Source organism: Castor canadensis, chromosome 9, assembly GCF_047511655.1.
Source record: "Castor canadensis chromosome 9, mCasCan1.hap1v2, whole genome shotgun sequence".
NCBI lineage: Eukaryota > Metazoa > Chordata > Mammalia > Rodentia > Castoridae > Castor > Castor canadensis.
The window spans coordinates 9,066,217-9,093,346 of record NC_133394.1 but is presented as its reverse complement, the minus strand read 5'-3'; the positions used below and the strand labels follow the sequence as shown (position 1 = coordinate 9,093,346).

Genomic DNA, 27,130 nt, shown 5'->3' with positions numbered 1-27,130 from the left:
GTAAGCACTGTTCTCAATATCCCTGCATGTTTGCTTGCATATGGCTAATCAGTTGCCTGGAACTACGATGTGATACATTGTTACAAACACCCACCATATTTTACATTTCTTCTTGCCCAGTAGTGGATACTCTTGATTCTCTACTTGTATCAGCTAATGCTGGTAACAGAACACCCCTAAACTTACTATTTGAAACAAGAACCAGTTACAGTTTCCTCTTGCACCTTTGTACTTATGTGGCTTTGTTAAGATTGGCCTGGGTTTACTCTGGTGCTTGTCATCTGTTGATCAGGTTGGAGTTGGCTGGACAATTCAGCCTCCTTTCTCTCTCTCCTCTCTCCTTTTTCTCTCCTTTCTTCATTTCTTATGATGTTGGTCAAGAACTCTAGTTTTTGTTACAGAGTAGTGATGCAACTCCTGTTTTGTTCCTAATCCTGAAAGGAGTATCTAAATTTAGCACTTAAATTTAATATTGTAGGTGTTAGTATATAATGTACACCAAATTTAAGGGATTCTTTTCCTTTGGTTTTTGCCTTTGTGTTAATTATGAGTCCTATGAAGTGCTTTTTGGGGCATTCTTTGATAAATGTAACTTTTCTCCTTTAGTCTGTTAATATGGTGTTGAACTCTTCTCGCAGTTTGGGAATGTTGTCATCATTTTATTGTAAGTTAAAGAACTTTGCTTCCTAAGTGAACTAGAACTATAACTTTATTTCTTGCTTGTCATTATGTAGTTGTAGAATCAAGATTACATTAGAAAGTTTTGAATTACATTTTAATTTCTTTACCACTTACCATTCTTTTCAGTTTTGTGTGTGTATTTACGGAGAAATTAGTATTTTCTAGGAATTCATACATCTCATCCAGTTGTCAACTTTATTAGCATATAATTATTCAAAATACTAGTTCATTACTTTTGTCCTATTGTATTTATGGTTATTCCCCTTTTGTTCTATATTCAATATTCTTTATTTTCTATATATATATGTGTATGTTCAGTGTTTATATACCAAATGGTATATACTTTACTAACCCATGTTGAGGTCTCTATCCAGTTTATTAATCTTTCCAGTATCATCTTTTGGCTTTGTAAATCTTACCTGCTTTTTTTTTTTAATTACTGCTACTGTTCCATTATTTCATTTTCCTGCTCTTCATTATTTCCTTTCTTCTTAGATCTCTTTTGATCTGCTCCTTTACTTTTTCCATCTTTATAAACTGACTGCTTAGCTTATTTTCAAGCACCTTTTAATTCCCGGCTGCTAAGCACTGTCTTGGCTGTGCCACACAGTATTTGGCATTTGGTTTTCATTGTAATTCATTTCTAGGTATTTAATTCTTCCATAATTTCCTTTTTACTTGAGGGATTATTTAATATACACTATAAGAGAAAATAGGTGTTAATTTGACATAAAAACTTGAATTTTTGTTAGGACAAAGGGACTGTAGTTAAACTGACTTAAAAGTCTAGCAAGTAAGCAGGCAGAAGACATGTGTAACATGTATGCAAATTGTCTGTCACTGGACAGAGCAGTGAGGACAAAACACTCCAACATGTTAACACTGCACACAGCGGTGAGGATGGAAACTCCAGAGGGCAGAGACAGTCAATGAAGTGTTAATGCCCAGTAAGTATATGGGAAATTTATCCTTACTATTTACTAAGCACGTACAAATTTCTACAACAGTGAAAAATTTCTGGTCACCTGACAGATGCCAGAAATGTTAAAGTCTGATTGAATTGTGTATTGACAAGAAGGTAGGGAAAATGGGAACTCTAATGAGCTAATGAGACACTGCTTCACTGCCACTTTGGAGAGAGTGACATAAAATTAAAATAAGCTCATTTTATAACCTTGAATTCTGTTTATTGTTTCATACGGCAGAGAGACTACAGCAACATGATTAAGACAGCATATTTTTAGCACTGTTTATAAATATAAAAAATGGAAGCAACTTTATTTGTCTAGCAGTAGAAAACTTGCTGGATAAAATGGGGGTAAATCCATGCATAGCTGTATTGTTACTGTGGATCGAATGTAGAGCTTGAATGAAAAAAATATATTTTGGAATGTCATATTTAATATGACATTTACCTACCCACAGCATGTAAAATACTCTGTATATCATTCAGGATGCACACATGAACACCTCACTGCATGTGTAAATATACACTCGCAAAGGTGTAGAGAATAGATTGGGAGAATATATGCTGAACTATGTAATAGTGATCTTTCTGGAGGGATGGAATGGCAAATGGGGACTGGGGTGGAATACCAGACGTGGTTTTCATCTGCAGTGTGTTATTTCTCAGGGGGAACACCCTTAAATAAATGGAAGGATGTTCACCGTTTCAGGTTCTGGGAGGTGGAGAATATGGCTATTTGTAACATTACTTTTACTTACTTCTTGCATGTTTTAAATCTCCTTCAAAGACTGTATGAGTTTCTGAACTAGAACACAGACTGCTCCAATTTCTAGACTGGGAACATAGTGACATTATTATTGGTAGTGAAAACAACCTTTACATACAAGTGGGCTATCCAGATAGAAATATTTTCCGTACAATTGAGAATTAGTATCTATAACTTAAAAAAAATACAAAGTCAAGACTGGAGATGCAGACTGTTGAATCGGCATAGAAGCCATGTTGAAAGCCCTCGGTTAATGCCATTGTGGAGAGAGTGGGGGAAGAATTAAGAGAGAGGTGGCTGAGGATTTCACTTTGAGTGAGCAGACACATGGAAAGGGTTCTGTTGGAGTGGGGAGACACAAATAGGAAAGTGGAAAGCCAGTTTGCCATTGTGAAAATCAGCTCAGGGGAAGGATTTCCATAAGGCATGAGCGGTAACGTCATTTGTTTAGAGGAACAAAGGGAGATGAAGACGAGGTGGTCACTGGCTTTGGCAATCAGAAGCTCAGTTCCGACCTTTGAGGAATTTCTCAGTTGGCATAACGCAGACGTTATATTGTAGGGTGGGGGATTACGTAACTCTAAAATTTCTTTTAGAATCAAATAAACACAAGTTTTGACACATTTCTACAATATTTTAGAAATTCCCTTGTAAATTTTTTTCATAAACATGCTAAGCAAGAATTAGGTATTAGCTCCTCTAGAGTTTCACAGGAATTACAAAAAAATTTTCCAGTGTACTCAAGGCACTACACATTCTGTAAGGATAATAAGGAATCCAAGCCCTCGAAATTATCTGCCATGATATTTTTTAAAATATAGAGACCATTAACTGTCTCAGCTCACTTTGCAGAGTGGCATGCACCGTAATAAATGCTGTTTAAACTAAGTGTGTGTTTAATGCCCACTAGAACAAATTAGCTGTAATATTTAATTTGACAGTTTTCTAAGAGCGATTCTGAGAGTTTGCGTAGTAGAGATTATAAGAAAGGAATCAGCAAACTCAAGTCATATAGAAAATAAGCATCAAAGTCCCATGACACCTAAGCTAATGTATCAGAACGGTGCACACTGGACCCCATGTCTTAAAATGAATGTTGTTATGTATGTGACACGATAGCTTATGATAAAGTAACTTCTGGAATCTTGGACCTCTTTGAAAATCTAAAAATAGCTGTATCCTTCTCCTGAGAGAAATGCACATTTTACTAACAGATTTTTGCCGTGTGTTGATAAGCCACGCCTTATTCACTGGTCCTAAATCACCTGATTCCAGATTGTTCTCTTTCACAGACATATTTTTCTTACAGATTACTTTTCTTCACTTTGGCTCCCTTTTTCTCTAAATGTGCCCAACACAACAGCTTTGAATTTTACTATTTGTTAGTGTTCTGTATGAGAAAGGCTCAGGTGCTTTGAACTTCTATTGTTCTCCCACCATTCTCACTCACTGCTCAAAATAATTTATTGTGTTAATTTCTCCAGTGCTTTTGCTTTTGACATTAAAAAGCAAAACCTGCTCCTCCTGGTGCATATCACATGCTGTGTTCGTACACTGACTGCATAGGAAAAGCATGGGCCTGGTCTATATTGTGACTAGGAAAGCTTGAGGTGGGAGAGGGGAAAAAGGAAAACATTAACCATATTGTGGCTTATAGTTCATAAATATATTAATATAAAATGGATTTAACTTTTCATGTATTTTGTAACTTTTAAGAAGACTGTTTTGTAATTTTTCTTTATGCTGCAGTCATAAGATGCTTTGTGACCCTTGTCAAATCATTTTGACTTCCTGGGGCTTCAGTGTTGTGATGAGTAGTATGAAGGAACTAAACTGGTGACTCACCTTGCTCTCCTATTGGCAGTTAAAGAGCTGGTGATGGCTGAAATAGAAAATTGTCATCCTTCTCCCAAATAATAGTAAGATGACATTAAAGTGATGCCATGTTTTCTTTCTTTATTAAAAAAAAATTTTTTTTGTAGGGCTGGGACTGTGGCTCAAGTGGTAGATAGAGCACCTTCCTAACAAGCTCAAGGTCCTGAGTTTGTTTGTTTATTTATTTATGGTACTGGGTTTTGAACTCAGGACCTTCACCTTGAGCCACTCTTACCAGCCCTATTTTTGTGAAGGGTTTTTTGAGATAGGGTATCTTGAACTATTTGCCTGGGGTGGCTTCGAACCACAATCCTCCTGATCTCTGCCTCCTGAGTAGCTAGGATTACAGGCGTGAGACACCAGCACCCCACTAAGGTCCTGAGTTTAAACCTCAGTACCACATTAAACTCAAAAGCCTATTGTCCTTTGTACTAGAATCTAGTATAAGACATTATCGAATAGAGCACACATATACTTGGGTTTTCTAGTGTAATATATCTAATTCCAGTTAGGGAAAAGAGGTTGTGATGTTCAGGTTCTTAAGTTTTGAAAATCTGTGATCCTTTCCAACTACAACGTTGTATGATTCTGTATTTTGAGATAAAAGATACAAACAGAATTATCAGTGCAATCTTGAGATAAGAACGTTTAACGTTACAGACCCTGTGCTTGAGGAAAATCTGACCTCCCAGTGCTGATGTATGACTTCAGTAAAAGATTCTACCACCACACACACCATTCAAAACCTGCTAGAAGCAATTATGTAGTTGCATCTGTGTTAAGAATTTTCTGTTCTCAGTTACTGCAGGACCATGAAATCACTCAAATACCACAATGAACATTTTGTGGCCATTGGCGAACAAATTTTATAACAAGGCTAAGACTATTTTTGGTTATATTGTACTTTAATTATAATGATTATATCTATTAAGACATTTTCAAAATGCAGAGATGGGAGATTGAAAGAGCTGACGCCTCCTATAAAGAATTAGCAAATGAAAAGAACTCAGGATTCTGTTCTTCAAAGTTGGGAGTTATTAACAAGTTTCAGCCTTGTAAGTTGTAAAATGTGACAAGGTTGTTTTTTTTCTTTTTTTCTTTTTTTAGTTTTTTCAGACAAGATGTTGCTCTGTAGCCCAGGCTGGCCTCAAACTAGAGGCCTCAGCCTCCCAAAGGGTAGGCCACACACTCCTGGGCTGGGGTCTTACACCACCCCTTCCTTCTGTATTATCTTCAGCTGATTAAACACATAACCTCAGGTTGAGCAGCCCACACCACCAAACATTTACCATCTCACTGAGTTTTTGAGGTGTTAACAGGGTTAGAGGAGTGGTGTAGCTGCAAGGTCTCAACTCAGGGTCTGGTAGGAGGCTGCATTTGTCAGTCAGGCTTCAGTCATCTGAAGACTTGGTTAGGGTTGGAGGGTCTGTCCCCTAGACTAGCTGGAGAGCTCAGTTACATTTGTTCTGTAGGATGTCATTCAGCATTCCTTACTTTATCCCAGCTCCATAGAGCTGCTTGGAAATACTCATTGACATGGTGTTTTGCTTCCTCCAAGAACTTAGGACCCAAACATTTTGCCATTAGGCTGTTTGTTGCAAGTTCAGAATTAAGGTGTCTCAAGTGGCAGAGCACCTGCTTTGTAAATATGAAGCCCCGAGTTCAAACCCCAGTCCCACCAAAACAAAATAAAGCAAAAAAAACCTGACATATTTAGGCTGGTGGAGGGACTCAAGCAGTAGAGCACCTTCCTAGCAAGTGTGAGGCCCAAGTTCAAACCTCAGTTACTGTCTCCCCACATTTGATTATAAAAACCTAAACAATCTTGAAGACTTGAAAATGCAGATAAATATGTATATACACACAAGTATACATATTATATATGTGTATCACATATGCTACATTTGAGTCAGATAGAAAAAATACATTAATATCTAAATATTAATACCCTGTCACATCTATATTTTTAGTATTTTCCTGTCTTAAAAATTCTAGGGATTGAGGATGTAGCTCTGTGAGAGCCCTTACCCTGCCATGCATGAGTGAGGCTCTGTGGCTCGAGGTTTGATCCCCAGCACTGCCAAAAAAACAAAACACAAAACTTCACGTTGTTTGTTTAAGAGATGGGGTTTTACTGTGTTGCCTAGGCTGGCTCCATACTTGGGGTTCAGACAATCCTCCTGCCCAGGAGTTGGACTTAAAAGTTACACCACCATGCCCATGCATGGCTTTATTTTAACACGATCCATGAAATATCTTGCCTATTTCTTTAGACTAGGCCTCAGAAATGAAATTCCTACGTCAAAATGTAAATTGCGTTTAGACTCTTGATGTACACCATGTTGCTCTCCTGGAAATTTGTACCAATACACATTCTAGCAACAATTTACCCTTTTTTCTCCAGTATTTTTGGTTTCTAGAAAGTATTGGTGGCTTTTGAAACCTGTTTATAGCAGGGCAGAATTGCATTTATGTCCAGGGAAATTTGTTTTCACAAGTTTTAATATATAGGAATATTTTGTCGTCTTTCTGTATTAATTTCTTTGTGTGTATGTGTTGTTATAAAGTATGCAGTAATACATACAGCTTCTGTTCTCTTGGAGCTTAAAATGAGGTGAGAGGGATGCATGTAATGAAGATGTACAGACCGTGAAACACACAGGCTTTTTAACACATCTTAAAAGGAAATAGTAAGGTAGAAGTTGCGTATCAGATTTCAGACTGACTCCCACAGTGAGAAGACAACTATATTCTTTTTGAGCCATATTGACTTTTGTCACCTCCACAGAAAATAAGCCTTTGGCTTACATTACTCTTTTCCCTAATAAACAGAACACATGAGAAATTACTTAACTGGAGTGAAATTCAGATTTGTTAGCAATTTCCATGATGTGTTTAAGGCCAGCAGTTACCCCTTATCACCCCTTATCTACTCCACATGGAAACTGGTGAAGATGCTATTGATACATGATTGTTACTTCAAGTTGATAGCAGTAATAATAACCTAAACCACCAGCTGTCTAATTGGAGTGTTAAAAGAAAAAATTTTTTAAAAAGTCACAGGCTTTGTCGAATCCTTTCTGATGCTGGAATCATTGAATAAACCTTTTTAAAACGATATTGCATTACTATTACTGTTGAAAGTTTTTCTCTAGATTGTAATATAGTTAGTTCAAAAATGAAATTTGACACCTAGCTGTCTTAAATGTGTATATGGCAAATCTTTGTGTTTATTCAGCAAATACTGAACACTTACTCTGTGGGAGGCACTGTTTTATGTAAATTTTGTGGCAAACAACTTTAGGATAACATTTATTTCACACAATTTTTATTTCAAGAAATTGTGAAACCAGGGAGGTGTTTTCTTGTTTTAATGAGGTCTCACTCGTCACTTTATTGGTTTCCTGCGATTCCAGTGAATTTATAGTCACTATATTGTTGTATTTGTAAGGAGTTCAGTTTCTAGACAAGGATTTTTCACAAGCAGACAATATAAATGAATATTCATTTGTTTCCGCGTGAACTAGAGGAAAGTGGAAAGGCACAGAATGTCATGCTTAGCAGACTGGGGAGTGTGACCCATGTGCGGCGGGTTGGCTCGCCTGCTGTCACCTGTGACTTCCGCAAAAGCACAGGACGGCGGGTCTGGGAGAGCAGTCGGCGCGCCTTACCGAGTCTGCCGTGGGGTCTGTCCCGGCAGACTTCTGTCGCTGTGCTGTTGAGCGCAGCGCTTTCGAGTGAACCGATTACGTGTTGCATAAGCCCCGGGAAGCCAGAACAAGTTCCAGAGCCACCTTCCGCACGGCCGCGGGGCTAGGTGCGCGGTCGCTCTCCGAGGAAAATGTGACTAATGGCTCTTGTCCAGGGGGACAATTGCACACTGGGCTTCCGCAGAGCGTGAAATGCGCCTCTTCCTGCCTGGCCGCGGTCCCGCGGCGGCCCCGCAGCCTCAGGTGTCCGTGCGGACGGCGCCCGGGACTTCCTGTCTGGGCGCGGGGCGGAAGGATCGCGGCGCAGCCGAGCCGCCGCCGCCCCTGTCCCTGCCCCTGCCCCTGCCCCGCCGTTAGGTGGTGGGTGGCTCGGCCGGCGGCGGGAGGCGGGCCGGCCGCCGCTTCCTGTCGGAGACGCGCAAGGATCCGGGGCGTCGGTGTGCCAGTGCGTGAGTGTGTGTCGGGCGCGGCGTGTGTCTCCGGCCGCGGGTTCCGCCTCCTCCCCTGCCGCCGCGGCTCACGGTGGAAGTCAATGTGAAGCAGCAGCTCCAGCCCCGGGATAAACATGGCGACGTCTCTGCATGAGGGACCCACGAACCAGCTGGATTTGCTCATCCGGGCCGGTAAGGACCGGGAACTTTCCTCCGGTGCATCGGGGAAGCAGGAGAGGGGGTGCACGGAAGGCGGGGTGCCTCCCCTGGCGCGGTCAGTGCTGGGGGCACGGTGTCCACCTCAGGCACTGGGCGGCCGCGGAGAGGGGGGAGTGAATGAAGTAATGGAGGCGACGAATCAGGAAGTGATCACCTTGGAGAGTAACCTGCCCCGCACCCGGCGCTGTCGCTCCAGGGGGGCCCGGCGGGCGGCGGCGGCCGGCGGGCGGGGCGCTGGCAGCGGTGCCGGGAGCCGAGCCGCGGTTAAGTTGGGGACGCGGGGCGGGCGAGTTGCGCGCTTCGCCCCGCGCCGAGGAACCAGGAAGTAAGCGAGGCTGTTGTCTCGGTGCGCCTGCCACGCTGTCTGGCCGGAGGCCGCAGCTGCTCGGGGGGCGCCGGCCGCCCCCCAGCTCCGTGACTTCCGCGTGGACGAGGCGGCCCCGGCGAGGTCCGCCGCCCGGGACCCGCCAGAAGGGACTGGGAGCCTCCCTCCTGCCCACGTCCCGCAGGTTGCAGGCTCCGGAGTAACGGTCCGGGAAGGGCGCCCAGCGTGGAGGCGCCGTGGCGGGGTTTTTCTCGGGGCCGCCTCCCTTCCGCGCCTAATGCGTGGCCAGGGAGAAACTAGGCTGCTGCCCCTTCCCTCGTGGGCAGCTTTTAGGGGAGTGGGAAGGACACGGCGTGTGTGTGGTGCCCGCGGCTTGCAGCGCTGGGACGTCAGAGAAGAAGGTTTATTTTTGTCAACAGTGGGTGAAGGTGAAGGAGCGGGGCGGGCGGGAGGGAGCCTTGGCCCCAGGGAAGTCTCTGCACGGAATTGCCCCTCTCCCCTCCCCCAAACCTCCCACCATAGCGGAAGCGCCTGGGAGAGGACAGCGCGCGCGGGATTGACAGGCCCGCGGTTCCAATCTGCTCTCGGGAGGTTCCAAATGAGAACGTTGATTTCTGGGGGCGGGACCACGGGTGTGCGCTCGGCCAATGGAGATCGGGCGGGAGTGGAGCTGACAATGTACGCATGGAATTGGAGGGAAGAGGAGTGTAAACACGGAAGTGGCCGCGGGTGGGGGATGTGCAGCGCCACTGCTGCAGCGGAAGGGCACGGACTTAAGTTACACCGAAAAAGCAGCTTTGCTCCCGGGCCGACAGCGCAGCGAAGGCCCGGGCTTTGTGGCGCTCTGCTTGAATATTCTTGATGGTGCCGCAAGCGTGCATGCTCCTTTCCCCGGCTCTTTTCCTGTCCACATCCGTGGGGCCTGGACGAGGAGAAATAGTCACCACGCAGTAATGTCGTAACAGACCCGGCATGCTGTACACCCATTGTTGTTAGGTAGGGGGTCTTGAGTCTACTTGTTTGGCAAAATTGAATTGGTTCGATTGAGGATAAGCCATGGACGCACTTGTATCGCTAAATTTAACAGAACTCTATAAATTCAAGTACGATCTGGAGTAATAGAACCTTATGTACTGTGTAACACACAATGGTGAACAGCCTTTTTTTATGGAATGCATATTATACTTTTCGGAAGTCCCAAGGAAAGTCAGTTTACTGAGTGATTAAACATATTTTTGACAGTTACTTTCTGATCAGAATACGAATTTAAGTTGCAGTGACGAGAAGCAGAGAGTGATGAGAACTTGGTTGCTCTGTAAATCGTCAGTCCACGAATGCAGTATTAATTAGTAAAGGTTTCTGGATTTATATCATTGGTGCTCTGGACACTTAGAATTGTTGGGTGGAATATGTGCGCTTCAGGATACGTTATTTCCCGTGGTTATGAATGCCTGGGAAAGAACACTCTGAAGTAAGAGGGGCCTAACTTCTGCTAGTGAGAAGTGTTTTCTTTCTTACTATGAACTTTGGGACTATCAGCAAAAGTGAATGTTACTCTTACATAGTTTGCTTGGAGTGGATATTATATTAACAGGCTTTAGTTTGAAAATACACAAGTTTTGGCATCTTTTTATAAGGCTTTTGTATTTGTTTTTGTTTTGAGGTGCTGGGGATCTGAACCCAGGCCTCTTGCACGCTTGACAAGCGCTCTGTCACTGAGCTGCATCTCCGGGTCTGATCCTCCAGTTCCACTGAATTCGTTAGTACTATATATACAGATCTTACAATTACGGTTTCTGTCTTGATGATAATGTGCTGTAGATAATTTTGCATGTAATTATTTTCACATTATTTCTTCAGTCCTGTTCATGTAACCTGAAGCTCCCTTACAGGCTTTGTTTTAGAAAGAAACTTCAGACAGGTTTGCTGATTTACTCAGTTTATTCAGTGAATTAAAAGTTGGAGGAGTAAAGATGATCCAAAAATTTAAGATTCAGGGCTCTAAAATTTTTTTAGTTTTTTTGAGGTGGGACTGGAGTTTGAACTCAGGATTTCATGCTTGCAAAGTAGGTGCCAGTCTGTTTTCCTCGGGTTGTTTTGGAGATGGGGGGGGTCTCACAAACTGTTTCACCCGGACTGGCCTCAGTCTCTCAAGTAGCAGGTGTACCATCCAGCTATGGATCTAAATTCTTACTACTGCCAGTTTCCAGGAGCATTAGGGGAGTAATGTTAGTGAATTTTGTGTTTGTAAAATGGACACAGTGTCCCTTTTATCTATGTCAGGAGACAAATGGAAATCTAACGGAAAATGTCACTAGTGATTGCAGTAGTGGGCTGGTGATTCGTGTAGTTGAATGCTGTTGTTCGCTTGACAGTTGTTTCTTTGTAAATTAAATCATTTCTTAAGTCACCACTACTGTTACAGATTGAGCTTCTGTTATCCCCCTTTGAAACTTTAAGTATAGGGTGTATGTACTCCTTTAGCTGTCTGTATTTGTGCTCTCAGTGGAGTTAAGTAAATAAAGCTTACTGGTTACTAATTACTGTCATCTTAACATGTAAAATATGTTGTGGTCAAGACTTTCCATGCTTTCTAAAACTTTCGCTGGGAACCTGATGCATGAGAATGAGTTTTGACCCTGCAGGCGGTTAAGGGTCTGTGTGTAGCCATCACTAGTACTGTGTGCTGGTGACTTACTCTTTAGGGCTTCATTTTCTATAAGAGGACAGGGTTGACTAGGTGATCTCTAAGGACTTCTAAAGCTCTAAAATTGTGAGTTAGCTCAAAACGTTTAATGGAAAGATAAGGCTTCTCTTTATTTGTTAAATACACATATGGGTGAATATGTCTGTAAAGTCCTCATAGAACTAGAGGTTAGTTTCTTCTAGTCAGTCTTTGGACATATAAAATGTGCCATATTGGATTGAGGGTATGTATGTGTATTAAATGAGATAGTTTATTTAATAAATTCAGTCTAGTTGATAGATGAATATAGGAAACACAGATGTCTGACAGTGTTACTGCCCTAATGTTTAAGTGAAAATATTAAGTGTGTACAGCCTGTATTTTCTGGAGAATTTTTAGTTTAAAATATTCTTATTCTCAAATGCATGTTCCTTGAGTTTTTCCTTTTCTAAGTTTGAGAAGTAAGGCCACCAGAAATTTTTGCTCTGCAATGCAGTTATTAAATGAAGAGAGAGACTTTTCTAGAAGTTAGCCTAAATCATTTCACTGATAACAATAAATGTGTATTTTGTCAAGGTTCATCATGAAATTTGAAGTTGAAACTGTCATTTCTGATTTACCATAAATCGGAATATCTCGTTAAAGGTTGGTATCCCTTTTCCATAGTACCAGGGATGGAAGTGTTTCAGATTTCACAGTTTTTCAGACTCCAAAGCGTTTCAAATTTCAGATTTGCAGAATTGAGAGACTCAGCCTGTATCAATCTTGAAAAGATCATCAAGTTGAAAAACAATTAGCAGAATGAGAAAGGATGGGAAGCAGGTGTTGAAGTAAAAGTATGGGGATGACATTGACTTTCTCTTCAGAAAGCATACTTAGGGGCTGGGGATGGGGCTCAGTGCTAAGACTCTTGTCTAGCATGCTTGAGGTCCTGGATTTGATCCCTAGTATGGGAAAAAAAATTTTTGAAAATATGTTGAAGAAATTATCCTTTAGAATTCATTGCAGCATTAATACTAAAATTCACTTAAAATAAGTTATAGAGTAGCATCACTATAAAAAAAGTCAATCAGGATAATTCAGCATTTAAAACAAATTTTAAATTTGGAGAAGGGCGGGCAGCAGAGTGTCTTGACATTATTTAAAGTAACTCCTTATATAGTCTGTAGTAAATGTTCAAAACAAGGGGCTGGCGGAGTGGCTCAAGTGGTAGAGCACCTGCCTAAGCAAGCATGAGCCTCTGGTTTTATTTATGTGGAATAAAACCAAAAAAACCAGAAATACTTACAAAAGCATGTTTAAAAAAAAAACTTAGTATGTGAGTGAAAACATATTGTTGTATAGAAATGTGATCACATAAATTTTCATCTACATGCTGAGGTTTATATTTAGTAGCTAAAACTTAAAACATGAATAAAGAATTTGGTTGTGATTAATTACATTTGATGATAAATTACAGCTGTGCTTTTCAAAAACCAAACTCAGATCTGGGGGCTCTGGGAGTCCCAAGAGCCTTTCAAGGGGTATGAGAAGTCAAACTATTTTCATATTACTAGGACATCATTTGCCTTTTCACGTTAGAGGCTATGCTGTGATATTCTAGCAGTCTGAGGGAAGGAGGAGATGAGTGGATCCATCTACCTTCTCTTGAATCAAGTACTGAAAAGATCTGCAGGGTTCAGTGGTCGAGTGCTGCACCTCATGCATTTGGCCCTGGGTTCAATACCCAGCCACCCAAAAAAAAAAAAATTGTAGAAATGTAAAAAACCAAAGTCACTCACTGAATTTTTTATGAATTCATTTTTATAAAAATATTATTTATGTTTGTGTGCATAAATAATTATTTCAGATTAATTAGTGTTTTTAAGTTTTCTTTGTTTTTAAATAAATATATGTGGATAGGACTTACGTGGTTATTGTGTGCTTAAAATGTGGCTGAGACATTGGAGTAAAATTCTTACATTGATTACACTACATGTTGACATGGCAGTATTTTGGATATACTGGGTTAAACAAAGCATTAGTTTCACCTTTGAACTTTAAAAAATGTAGCTACTGGAAAATTTAAAATCGTAAGTGGTTTGTATTGGTGTTTTGGTTTTTTGGTGGCACTGGAGTTTGAACTCAGAGCCTCATGTTTGCTAGACAGGCACTCTACCACTTGAGCCACTCTTCCAGCCCTGTGGTTTGTATTGGACAGTTGTTTTTTTTGTTCTTTTTCCCTTTCACACCTTGTAATAGTGAGTGATGGTTGAGGGGGAAGTGTAAAAAGTAGATGATCTCAGGCCTGTACTCTCCCTCTTCTTTTCCCTCTTGTTCTTCATGACTTCTGTTACAGCCTTGGGGCTCAACCCTTAGCTAATGAACTGGTGAATGGGTGTGGAAACTGGGTGGTGACTCCCTTATCATCTTAGTCTATGGTGTTGCTTGGAGGGGAATCCACTGTCTACTAATGAAGTGTTTCCTCATGTTTTCCATTGCTCTCAAACTAAATTGCTACTAAATTTTATTTTTGACTTGAGAACACTGTTATGAGCTAGGTCCATTGCCAGAGTTCTCTTATGCAAAGCTGAGAGGTATGCCTCTTGTCAGACTTAATTACCAAGTTTGGTATTTTGTAACAGCTGTTGAGTGACTCTGGAACAGGCTACCATACAAACACCAGTTGATTAGAAAGATGCAAATGGAACAAGCGTATTTTTACCAATAGTAAATGAAGGCATAAGCAAATTTTATTTTTGGCGCTATGATTAAAATTAAAATTTATTTGATGCATTTATTACTGTAAGGAAGAACGCTAGAAAATGATGACCTGTCCACTTACTACTTCAATTTAAATGACTGGCTTATTTTTCCTCCCAGAGATTTCATATACAAGTCTTGAAAGAGTACTTGTTAATCACACTGTAAGTAAGAGAGAGGAATTTTATTTTTCAGCCACTGTTTTTAGTTTACTTAATTGCACATCACTTAAATTGTTTGTATTTTGGCATTGTGCACAGTTTTCAATATTGTTTGAATTATTGATCTGAATATAATGGTATTAAAAATTATAGGTTTAGATAGAGGAGTTTCTTAAACTTGCGCTTCAAGAATTACTTGTTGGACTGGGGGTGAAGTTCAAGTGGAAAGGCCCTGAATTCAGTCCACAGTGCCATAAATAAATGAATGAATGAATAAACATTAAACAAAGCGAATGAATAAAAGTGACATAGGTTAACTAAGAGATACTATTCACTTTTACAAAATGGATCCAGTACTCTTGGAAACTGTTCTTGTTACATTATTGAAAATGGATTTGTGAATGGGCTCTTAGATTTTTTTTCTCCACTTACCTTTTATCTACATTTAGCATTTTGATGAAAATAGCAAGACATAAAAATAGTATGCATTAAAAAAGGAAAAAAAAAATCACTGCTTCCTTCCTTTACAAGTTAACTTACAGAGTAACTAAGTTATTTTTCACTTTACTTAACATTCTCGGATGCTTTCTGAACTAAATAGAAGCTTTCATGAGGCCAGAGCATGTACTCTTGTGTCTCAGATCGATGGCACAGGTCCTGGCAGCAATAAACCTTCCACAGCCATTGGTTGGTGTACCTAGCATATTGGTTCTTTTAGTTGACAATTCACAGATAACTTTTGACTCATCTATGAGTGAATAAATACAGAGTATTTCTGGGGCACAATGTGTTGAATTTGGGGAGAAGGGAATGTTGAGGTCAGAAATATAAGCAAGAAAATCCACTTTAGAAAAATAATTTGTACTGACAAACAACATGAAATCATGGTTTTGAGAATGTACCTCAAAGTACTTAAGGATTGGGGACACATAATACATAATATAACTGTTGGACAGATTTCATTTTATCTGTAACTTAAAACATTTTAAAATCTGGTAAAGTTCTGTTGCTGTATGACTGGATGTGTGACGCTTTGATTTTAATGTGGTAGTTTTAGGGTATATGTTAATACAGTTACATAAGGAATCAGTTTACCCAGGATGACTTATTAATAGCATCTAACACAACTGCTAAATTGCCACGCCAAGCCAGCTTTAAAGAGAACAGTTCCTAGATTAAGATGTAAAAGCCTGAGATTTGCTTTCCAACTTCATTAGAGTAGGTGAGGATTGTAGGGGCACTTTGGTAATTGTATTTCTCGCTTACCCCAAGTTTTTGACATTGAGCTAGGAGGGCCGATTGAATCCTTTGCTTCAGTGAAGCTGCAGATAAGAGTAAGCAGGGTCACCTAAAGATAGATTTACTCCGAGGTTTGGCTGCCTCTCTGGAACCAGTGAGCTTTGAGCAGATTGCCATAAATGGGAAGAGCAACTGGAGAGCCGCACTACCTTGGTGGATGATGTGCAACAGGTGGTGAGACAGCCCCGAGGGTTAAAAAAAGTGCTCTCCAAGTGACGGCAGTTAAGGCTGAGGCTTTAGCATTTGGTGAATTTTGAGACTGAAGTAGACTTTTTCCCCCAATTAAAAGTTTTCAGAAAACAGTTTGAAAAGATTCATATCTTCAGTGAGTGAAACTTGTGTATTTTAAAATGTTGATCTTATGAGATTTATATGAACATACACTTTGAGGTCCTTGAGGGGACACCTTGAGAAAAAAAAATCTGTCAAATTAGAAACTATTAGATATGTGCCACACTTCATGCCAAGTAAATTATTCAGTATTTTAAGTAAGAATGTGAAATTAATGTGTTGTTAAGATACTAAGTGTTTTGATTTGCCAATTGTCCTGTAAAGTCAGTGGGTTCCTTAATTCAACACATAAAAGAAGGTCCTGTGTGCCACATTTACTATGAAAAGTCTAGGGGATGGCTATGGCTCGGTGGTAGGGCACTTGCCTAGTTACATGGGATGCCCTGGTTTTGGCCACAGCATACCAAAAAAAAAAAAAAAGCTTATTAGGAACTATTGCAGACAAAAAGTTGGGTTAAAATAGCCCATTTAACTTCAAGGAGTCTATAAGATTTTATTGATTTCTTATTTATATGCCAGGCTCTGTGCTAAGTTTGGGTTTTGTTTATTTTTTTCCTTTTTTATGAGACCACCTAATTTTCACAGCTGTTTGAGGTAAGTAGTAATATTGCTATTTGTGAAAGTGGTCATGTGTTCAGGAGATTACTTGCCCAAGCTGTTGAACCTGAAAGTGCAAAGAACTGCTTTGCACATTGTACTGTTTCACAAGTAACTAAGAGCAAAGCGTGAAAGAAATGGGAGAAGATGCAAAGGTTGGTGGAACTAGAAAAGGCTTCATGAGAGAAAATAGAAACTTCTAAAGTTCTTAGGTAAAACCTAGCAAAGTCCAGTGAGGGTTCTGAAAAGAACACAGTTATTAGGAAGACAGTTCCCAAGTTTCTCACCCTAAATAATGCCCTGCCTGGCAATGACTAACTTGTCCAGGAGAGCCTAACTCATCAATTTAACTGAAGATTTCTGACTGGTTCTGCCAGATATTATGACTCTTAGCTTTAATGGCAACACAGCAAACTGAAATTGATCTCACAGGGCTGTTAATCTGTAACTATCCTTACCCTGCTCTGGCCCTCATTAGTTTTGGCTTAAAATTGATGCAGGGTTCAAATTTCAGGGGTCTTTATTTGTTTTTCTGTGACTGCAATCTAGAAAATTCTCATTTATTTCTAATCACCTTCACTGGATTTTTTTTTTTTTTCCTTTTGAGATGGGGTTTCTCTAAGTAGTCCCGACTGGCCTTGAACTCTGAATCCTCTTGTGAGGATCTAGCCTTCCAAGTGCTGAGATCATAGGAATGTACCACCACACCTGGTTTATTGGTTGCTTTTTAAGTCAGCCTTCATTTTATAAAGTGTAGTTATTATCTTATTTTGGTTTTTAAGTTATTTCAATAAATAATTTTTATAGAGTGATGTACCAATGCATTACATAGAGTTACATGGGATTTAATTTCTGTTTTCGTACAGCAGTGTGTTTTAGGTTAGTAATGTGCCTAGTTCCTTTGTAATTGAATAGTACTTCTTTCCCCCCAGTGGAAGCATCCGTTCATAGCAGTAATGCACACTGTACAGATAAGACCATCGAAGCTGCCGAGGCCCTGCTTCATATGGAGTCTCCGACCTGCTTGAGGGATTCAAGAAGTCCTGGTATGTGAACCAGCCGTTTCTGTACAAGATGGATCAAGTTACTTCATGTTAGAATGAAGACCTTTTGTTTCTGTTTTGCTTGAGACAGTTTTGTGATGTGTAAGTAGCCCAGGCATGACCCTGCCTCAGCCTCCCAAGTGCTGCACTGCCATGCCTGCTGAAGACTTTTTTCTTTTTCTTGGCGTTACAGAGGTTTGAACTCAGAGCTTCACTTTTGCTAGGCTCTACTGCTTGAGCCATTCCACCAGCCCTTTTTTGTGAAGGGTTTTCCAAGATAGGTCTGACTCACTGTTTGCCTAGGCTGGCTTCAAACCGAGATCCTCCTGATCTTTGCCTCCTGAGTAGCTAGGATTACAGGTGTGAGCCACAGCTCACACCCAAGAGTATTGCTGGAGTTCTTAAAGGTCTACTTTTCATGAGTACCTGACCTTAATTTAATTTGTCCTAATTTTAATTTAATGATTTGACTTGATATGGAGAGATTGGCCTTTCTTATAAGAAATTTACAATAAATGCTAAGAGCATTTATTATAGTACATATAATTACATTTATATATATATTTATATATATATATTTTTTTTTTTGGCAGCACTGGTGTTTGAACTTGGGGCCTCACACTTGCTAGGCAGGCACTGTACTGTTTGAGCCACTCCACCAACACTTTTATTGTGTTAGGTATTTGGTTGTTGTTTCTGGCAGTACTTGAGTTTGAACTAAAGGCCTTGGCTTGCTAGTAAGTGCTCTAATGCTTTGAGCCACACCACCAGTCCTTGTGTTGATTGTTTTTGAGATGGGGTCTCACAAACTCTTTGCCTGGGCTGACCTTGGACTTCTGCCCTCCCCATCTCAACCTCTCACATAGCCAGGATCACAGTCATACTTTTTAGCTGGAATTGGAATCCCATGTGTTACTGCAAGATAGGAGAAGCATATTCAGGAATTGTTGGTCAGTGTTAGTATATCCACATCAGCGTATGTTAATTGCACGTGTCATCTGAGATAGAAATAAATGTCCTGCTTAGTCATGCTTGTTTGAAGGAAACTGAAGTAACATTATTGTAGGTAATAAAATGTCAGTTACTATTTTAGTGTCTTAAAATATCAAGACTATCCCATTAAAAACTATTTTAAATATTAGATGATCTTGGTCTGAGTTTTGTATCACGTGATGGGGGTTAGGGGAGTGGCTTGAGTAGAGCACTTGCCTGGCAAAGGCAGTGCCAGGCAAGATGGTTCTCTTTACATCTGTTTCCCTCAATACTTTAATCATACTGAATTTCGAACAAACTAATTTCTTCAGTACTAAGTTCTTGCCCAGCTTTGATGAATTGTTAGTAAACTCCTGTCTTCTAGGTATTGAACTATCCTTGTGAGGACTATGAATGGGGGTGGGAAACTTACTTTTTCAACTTTTTTTTATAGTGGAAGTGTTTGTCCCTCCTTGTGTATCAACTCCAGAGTTTATCCATGCTGCTATGAGGCCAGATGTCATTACAGAAACTGTAGTGGAGGTGTCAACTGAAGAGTCTGAACCAATGGATACCTCTCCTATTCCAACATCTCCAGATAGCCAGGAACCAATGAAAAAGAAAAAAGGTGGAGTATATTTATACTTTTCTGAGAAAGCAGATGTTTTTCTGGTATCTTTTCCCATGAAGGGACATAGAAAATAATACATGCTGTAGATTTAAGATAGATGTTAACGAGTCTGAAGGAAACAACAGTTGAGATTTTTAAATTTTGTGTTTTAACATACTAACACTGTTTAAAGAAGTTTGTGTTGGAGCCCTAAAGGCACTTGCCTGTAAGTGAGCTTTTAACATGTGTCAGACACGCAGAGAGCATGTTAGAGATTCTGCACGTTTGCCTAGTAATTTCTGTGCTGTTAGTAGATACTTGGTTACTTTTTAAAAATGTTTTATTTTACTTTTAAAAACAGGATCTTTTTTTTTTTTTTTTTTTTTTTTTTTGGTGGGACACAGGGTTTGAACTCAGGGCTTTGTGCTTGCTAAGCAGGCCCCCTACTGCTTGAGCTACACCTCTCATTTTGCTCTGGTTAGTTCGGAGATAGGGTCTCTGGAATTAGTTGCCTGGGCTGGCCTTGGAACCTGGATGCTCCCAATCTCAGCCTTCCAAATAGCTAGGATTACAGGTGTGAACCACAGCTCATGGCTAGGAACTTGCTTACACAGCCCAGGGTAGCCTGGAACTCACTTTGTACCCCAGGCTGGCCTCAAGCTCCCCATCTTCCTGTGTCACCCTCCTGAGTGCTGGGATTACAGATACGTGCCATCAAACCCGATGTGGTTACTTAAAAAGAAATCTTGTTCTCTATTTTTCATATTATATTTCACCTCTTTCATGGACATTTTTTAAAGCTAAATATTCTTTTCTTCCCTGTACCTTCTGCTTTAAAACACTAAGAATGCCAGTTTATTGGCTTTTAACTGGTGGAAATTGCCAGTGGGTGAAGCAAAGCGGAAATCCACTTACTGTGTGACTCCTGTTGCAGCTTCTGCTCACCTGACCCCAGAAGCACCAGGATCCAGCACACCTCCTCGTGACGTTTCATGAGGACGTGGGCATTCAGGGCAGATTTCCCTATCCAAACCAAAGGTAAAATTTGAAAGATGAATCTGAAGTTAGGTTCTCATCTATAATACAGAGATTTCGTGTGTCTACCTCCTATAAATGTTTAAAAACAAAAGACATTCTTATAAATCGTCTCATTTGCTCATACCTACTAAAGGTTTTGGCATAAAGAGCTCAAATTCAACACCAAAAGAGTAAAAATCCAACTAATAAGTGGGCAAATGAACTGAACGGATAGTTATCAAAACAAGAACAAATGGAGGCTGGGGCGGGGCTCAAGTGCTAGACTACTTGCTAGCAAGTACTCTTGAGTACCCAGTACCACCAAAAAAAATTGTGTAGATACAATTAATATCCCTAAAAAAAAAAAAGAAGTAAAAGACTTGCACATGGCCAGTAACTGATGTTCGGTATCTTTAGCCATCAGGGCACTGAGAGTTCACCTCACCCCAGTCAGAGAAGACCATTTCCCCATCTTTCCCTCCATTCCCCACTGATCTTGAACTCACAGGCCCAATCCTCCTGCCTCAGCCTCCCTGCCTTTTGTTTTTGTTTTTTCCCTTAGTTAGGCTTTTGTGCTTGAATTTAGGAGATAGTGAAGATGTTAGTTTTGTTATTGACTGATTCATATGTATAAATGTTAATTTAAGCTGAGAAATTAAGCTCTGTCCTAACAAGGAAACCAGTGATTTTTTTTTTCTGCCAAAACAGACATCTTTCTGGTTAGAAGTACCAGAATGAAATCTGAGATTATATCTATATGTTTTGTAATATAAATGAAGGCATTTTAGCCAAGGGTAGTGGTTCAGGCTGATGCCAGTGCTCTGTAGGCTGAGACAAGAGGATTAAGAGTTCAAGGCCAGTCTGGGTTACCTTATCTCAAACTCAAAAAAAAAAAAAAAAGATTTTAATTTGATTTAGGTTTTTATATAGGTAATAAATAACCCTTGATAATGAAGAGAATATCAGAAACCCCAGATCTATGACAATCACCAGGTCAGAAATAATCTGTTAATACATTAGATCTGAAAATGTGAAATACTTTAATATTGCCAGTCTCGTTGTCAGCCTTCCCTTCAGCTGCCAGCATCCATCTGTAGGAAGGACCCAGTGCGGCTCTTTCAGACTTATGCCCTCTTTAGCAGGAGCAGGACAGCCCTTGATTTCCCTTCCCTGTGCATGCTGAGACGGTCTCAGACAGCCCCGTGTCAGAAATGAAAAACAAAAAGAAGGGCACAGACATTTATTAGACCTATAAAATAATAACTTGTAAGTTTTTTCCCTTGCAGTGTATCTGCATGTTGAGGTGAGGGGATTGAAACACTGTGCTTGAATTCTCATGAGTGGATTGGCTTGGAGCACTAGTGTTTAATATTTTTTATCCTTCTGCATTTGATCCCAAGGGGCTTCACAGATTATCAGACCCTCTGCAGTAAGTAGGTAAAGTTGGTTGTGACAATCCCATACAACAAAACCTCCTGGTAGGATTTGTTTCTTTGCTATATTAGTGTTAAAGGTTAGCAAGCGTAGGAGGCTCAGCTCCAGTGGCAGAGCTACTGCTTTGTGAGCTCGAAGCCTTTGAGTTCAAGCCCAGTCCTGAAAAAAAAAAAACAACCCACTAAAAGGTGAGCAAACTTGGGCTCTACCCGTGTAATAGGTCAGTAGAACCTGACTGGCCAGATACATTGAAATTACTACAGCTCACAGCTTCCGTTAAAATTGCGGAAAGTTTTTAATGCTCCTTTATGAGCAACTTTTCATTTACACTGAGCGTTAGTCCATGTGTTAGTGTTTATTTTAATGAGACTGTCTTATCACAGAGAAGCGTGCTCCTTATCTTTCCTGTTTCCAATTTCTTATTTTTTCAGTTGGTCGGAAACCAAAGACCCAACAATCACCAATTTCTAATGGGTCTCCTGAGCTGGGAATCAAGAAGAAACCCAGAGAAGGAAAAGGTAATGGGGGATGGGGTAATTTTGGAGTTGAGATCTTTTTTTTTCCCAGTTATGTGACATTTTTGCATTTGTAAGACCATTGTTTCTAGTACATGGACATATGGGAGTACTGTCTCTGGTAGCATTTCTTCTTTTGGTGGTGGTACTGGAGTTTGAACTTGGGACCTTTTATCACTTGAGCCACAACATCCAGACCTTTTTGTGTTAGTTTTTTGTTGTTGTCCACTTTCCGTGTCAGCTGGCCTAAAATCAAGATCTTTCCTACTTCTACCTCCCAAGTAGTTGAGGTTACAGAGATGAATCATCATGCCTGGCTTATTGGTTAAGATGGGGTCTCAGTGATTTTTTTACCCAGTCTGGTCTCCCAAGTAATCTGGTAACATTTCTTCATCGGGATGGGTCAGCATTACCTGGGGAACTTTTCCAAAATACCTCTGTCCAGTCCTGTCTCAGAGATCCTAGCCATAGCTCTACTATGGGAGTGTAACAGAGCAACATTTTTATTTGGTAATATATTTAGAGCCATGAGAAGCCTGTCCTTCCCAGAAGCTGTGGTCTTAGGGGACGTGTCTGAGTAACAGCACTAATATCTTAGGTTTTGCCTTTCACTTACATCGAAAACATTAAAATTCCATAATAGTAGTGAGGAACATTAGAGAGTGGAACTACATACACACAGTTATTACCATTTTCTCTGATTGTCTTGTGGTGCAGGGATGGAGCCCGGGATTGCATGTGCTAATAAACAGGTACTCTACTCCTGAGCTATGCCTCTAGACCCTTATTACTGTTTTTTAAATAATTCTCATTATCAGTGATGTCTGTTATACTCAAAGACCTATGTTTAATTGTTTAACCCCAGTTGAATAACTTTGTGATGACCTGTCTTTACCAGTAAAAATCATTTTTGTGTGTGTGTGTGTGTGTGTGTGTTTTGTTGGTTTTTTATTTTCTTTTATGCTCTTCCTCCCCACGTGCTAAGCATGGGTGCTGCTACTGAGCTGCACCCCAGCCCCAAACCAATCATCGGTCTTAGTGCACTTGAAGCAGATGAGGTAAAGTGAAGCCCGGATTCAAAATCCAGCCAGTGTTAACCTCTGCTGGAAAATAATGATGAGAGTGTCTGACAATGGCAGCTTCCCTCCCTCAGTCCTGTCGTCCTTAAACTGGAAGTAGGATTTTGAATTTGGGTTGGAAACTGGTGTGGAGCATTTAAGGTAACCCAAAAATGTTGAGTTTATATCTAATAAGCCCCAAAGACCTTCATAAGGCCTTGTCTATACTATACAAAACTTCCTTCCAGAATAAAATCTCTGCTTTCTGTTTCTATGTCTACTCCTAAGACCTGATGTCCACTGGGTGTAAAATTAATAAAAAAGCTCCCAGCAGCATGCTTGGATGTAGTTGAATGATCCATGTGGCTCAGGAATTTTAGGCACTTTCCTGATGCAGTATGCCATCAGTGATGATAAAAGTACTTTGAAGTTGAAGGCCAGTCTTTGTATGTGAGGAGGTGCGTGCTGGCTTCAACTGTGGGTTCCTAATGACTATTGAGTTTTAAGAGAGATCAGGGTGGAGATTCAGTTGAAGAAGCCAGGGAGGCAGTGGCTTGGTTTGGAAGCTTCTCCAGTAGCCTGTAGCATGGGTCTGGATTTAAGGATCTAGTTAAGAGATAGGAGAGGTGGTTACTCACTGGTAGGTTGTGTATTGTGTCTTCTCAGCACTCTTTCTGTTTCAGGGATTTAAGAACCTCTACTCCTAGAGTAGGCTCCAAAGGAGTAAATAAAAGGAGCTTGAGCTGGGCGCCAGTGACTCACACCTGTAATCCTAGCTACTCAGGAGGCAGAGATCAGGAGGATTGCAGTTCAAAGCCAGCCTGGGCAAATAGTTCATGAGACCCTATTTCAGGAAAAAAACCCTTCACAAAAAAAGGGCTGGTGGAGTGGCTCAAGGTGTAGACCCTGAGTTCAAACCCCAGTACCACAAAAAAAAAGGAGCTTGAAAACCCTGGTCTTCTCCTGATTTCTCCCACTGCTTTCCCCCCTTACTAGGGGGAAAGGAAGAAGAAAAGAATCCTCTTTTCTTTCTGAATTAGGTTCCTTATTTTACTTGTCCACATTCCTTTTCTGCTTTCTTTTCTTTCTTTGTGGTGCTGAGGATTGAACCAAGCTGGGCAAGACCTCTACAAATGCAGCCACAGCCAGCCCTGGAGTCCTGTTTCTTTACAGTTTGGCTGGCTTCCAAGACTTGGTGATGTTTTGCCAATCCACTTTATTATGATTCCTGAAATCCCAGCCATTGTTTCCTGTGATTCATTTGCCATACAACTGTCCATTGCCTTGAGACATTGTTTCAAATGGCTTTTATTACTGCTTAACTTGATGTTTGCTTTTTTCTTCCACTAAATTGTAAATGCCTTGAGGCAGAGATGGGATTTCTTTTTTCCCCTAGTTCTGGGGGTTGAACCCAGAACCTTGCCCTTGCTTGGCAGTCACTATACCACTTGAGCCATGCCCCAGCCCTATAGACTCGGGTTAAATTTTTCTCTGTCCTGTACTTAAGTGTAGTATATGATGACTAAGTGTAAATATTTTATTCAGTAGAAATATTTAATATTTGCCCATTTTCAGATGTTGCTGTTAGCATGATCCAGAGTTAATGTAGTTCACTTTGTTGTTGTTGTTGTTGGGACTAGAGTTTGAACTTGAGGCTTTGCACTTAAAGCAGGTGCTGTACTGCTCTACAACTTGAGCCACACCTCCAGTCCATTTTGCTCTGGTTATTTTGGAGATGGGGTCTCGAGAACTATTTCTCCAGGCTGACTTTGAACATTGATCTTCCCGAATTTAGCCTCCCAAGTAGGTAGGATTACAGATGTGAGCCACCAGCGCCCGGCTATAGTTCACATTTGCTAAATACTTGACCAGTTTTTTTCCCTTCCTTTCCTTACTCCCTCCCTCCCTCTCTTTCTTCCTTCTTTCGTCACTGGGGATTGAACCCAGGCTTTGCACATCATGAGGCTTTATTGCTTGAGGCACACCCCCAGCCTTTTTGTTTTTGAGATAGGTTCTCACTAACTTTGCCAGGGCTGGCCTCAAATTTTCATCCTTCTGGCTCTGTCTCCCAAGTAGCTGGAACTACAAATGTGTTACTGCTCTGGTAGAAGCTCATATTTTAAGACTGCAGCACAAGTCTCTAGTTGAGTTGTTCGTATATAACGACATTCCTTAAACATAGCCAGGTACCCATGGCTCACACCCGTAATCCTAGCTACTCAAGAGGATCATGGTTTGAAGCCAGCCCGGACAAACAGCTCGTGAGACTTTATCTTAAAAATAACACACACACACACACACACACACACACACACACACACACGGCTTTCGGAGTGACTCAAGTGGTAGAGTACTTGTCTAGCAAGTGTGAGACTCTGACTTCAAAACCTCACTACTGCCAAAAAAATAAAAATTCTTTTAATATATTATCTTTCTGTACTGCATCAGTAGAAAGAGATTAGGAATTTTTAAAAATCTGTTTTCAGAGGTAGTAAATTTTATTGCTGTCAAATATACATTTACTGTGAGTCCAAAGAAAAATGTGAAGAGATTGCTTCAGGCAGGGTTAAGGGCAGTTTGAAGTGCAAGAGACATGTACCCCAGGGTTCATGCCCGTGAGGAATCCAGAAAAGTGTACTTGTTACAAAAAGATCCTGACCGAGGCCATACATTTCATTGCTTACCTGTTTAATAAAATTAATGAGTGCCTTTTGATTAATATGATATTGAATTTGGATAATATAATAAACAAAGGTGCAAGTTAATTTATTCAGAGTTCAAATCTGTAAATTACTACATCTGATTCTATTTAATTCAGGTTAATTTTGAACTAAGTGTGCTTTTACTTTTCTGAACTCAACACTAGGATACAGTGATTACCTTAGAATAAAATCCAGGTCCTCTGTTAGCTTTCTAACATATGTTTTTAAAACCAGCAGATGAGTATGTAATTAGAATTTTTGGTATAACAAGTGTACTTAGGCTGGCTGAGTGGCTCAAGTGGTAGAATGCCAACCTAGCAAGCTCGAGGCCTTGAGTTCAAACCCCAGCCTGCAAAAAAAAAAAAAAAAAAAAAAAAGTTAATTTGCTTTTGATCATGTTAATTTTAAGTTAATGAGTGTTATTGTCATTTTGCTTTGCTTTTAAAGGAAACACAACCTATCTGTGGGAGTTTCTTTTAGATTTACTTCAAGATAAAAATACTTGTCCCCGGTATATTAAGTGGACCCAGAGAGAAAAGGGCATCTTCAAGCTTGTGGATTCAAAGGCTGTCTCAAAGCTTTGGGGGAAGCACAAGAACAAGCCGGACATGAACTATGAGACTATGGGACGGGCCCTGAGGTAAGACACAAAAGAGCCAGTTTCCAGAAAAACTTCTCAGTCTTCTCACATTGCAGTGACCTGTTGAAAGAAGCTGAACGTCCCATAGAACTTTGAACTTTGGGAAATATCCAAGAGGAGCTTGTTAGATTTGGAAGTGGATGGGGAGAGAGGAGTTTAGTTTACATGTCTACCACCATGTCATCGTCCTTGCAAAATCTTGTTTGTATGATGTGATTTTGCAATGAAGACTGTTCTTAAGCCGGGCGCCAGTGGCTCACACCTGTAAGTGTAGCTACTCATGAGGCATGAGATCAAGGCCCGAAGCCAGCCCCAGAATATAGTTCGAGAGACCCTGTCTTGAGAAAAACATCACAAAAAAAGGGCTGGTAGAGTGACTCAAGTGGTTA

General features: G+C 40.5%; 1 protein-coding gene across 10 annotated transcripts in view; it reads left to right on the top strand.

Moving 5' to 3' along the window:
- Elf2 (E74 like ETS transcription factor 2) overlaps nt 1-27,130 on the top strand; it is a 93,901-nt gene that overhangs the window by 54,514 nt on the left and 12,257 nt on the right. For 2 of the 10 annotated variants that reach the window (XM_020171490.2, XM_074041181.1), the window contains 4 exons: nt 17,683-17,796; nt 19,256-19,393; nt 22,258-22,344; nt 26,549-26,741. In XM_020171490.2, the coding sequence (XP_020027079.1) occupies nt 17,683-17,796; nt 19,256-19,393; nt 22,258-22,344; nt 26,549-26,741 (532 nt within the window). The other 8 variants (XM_020171487.2, XM_020171493.2, XM_020171491.2 and 5 more) reach the window with 7 other exon arrangements.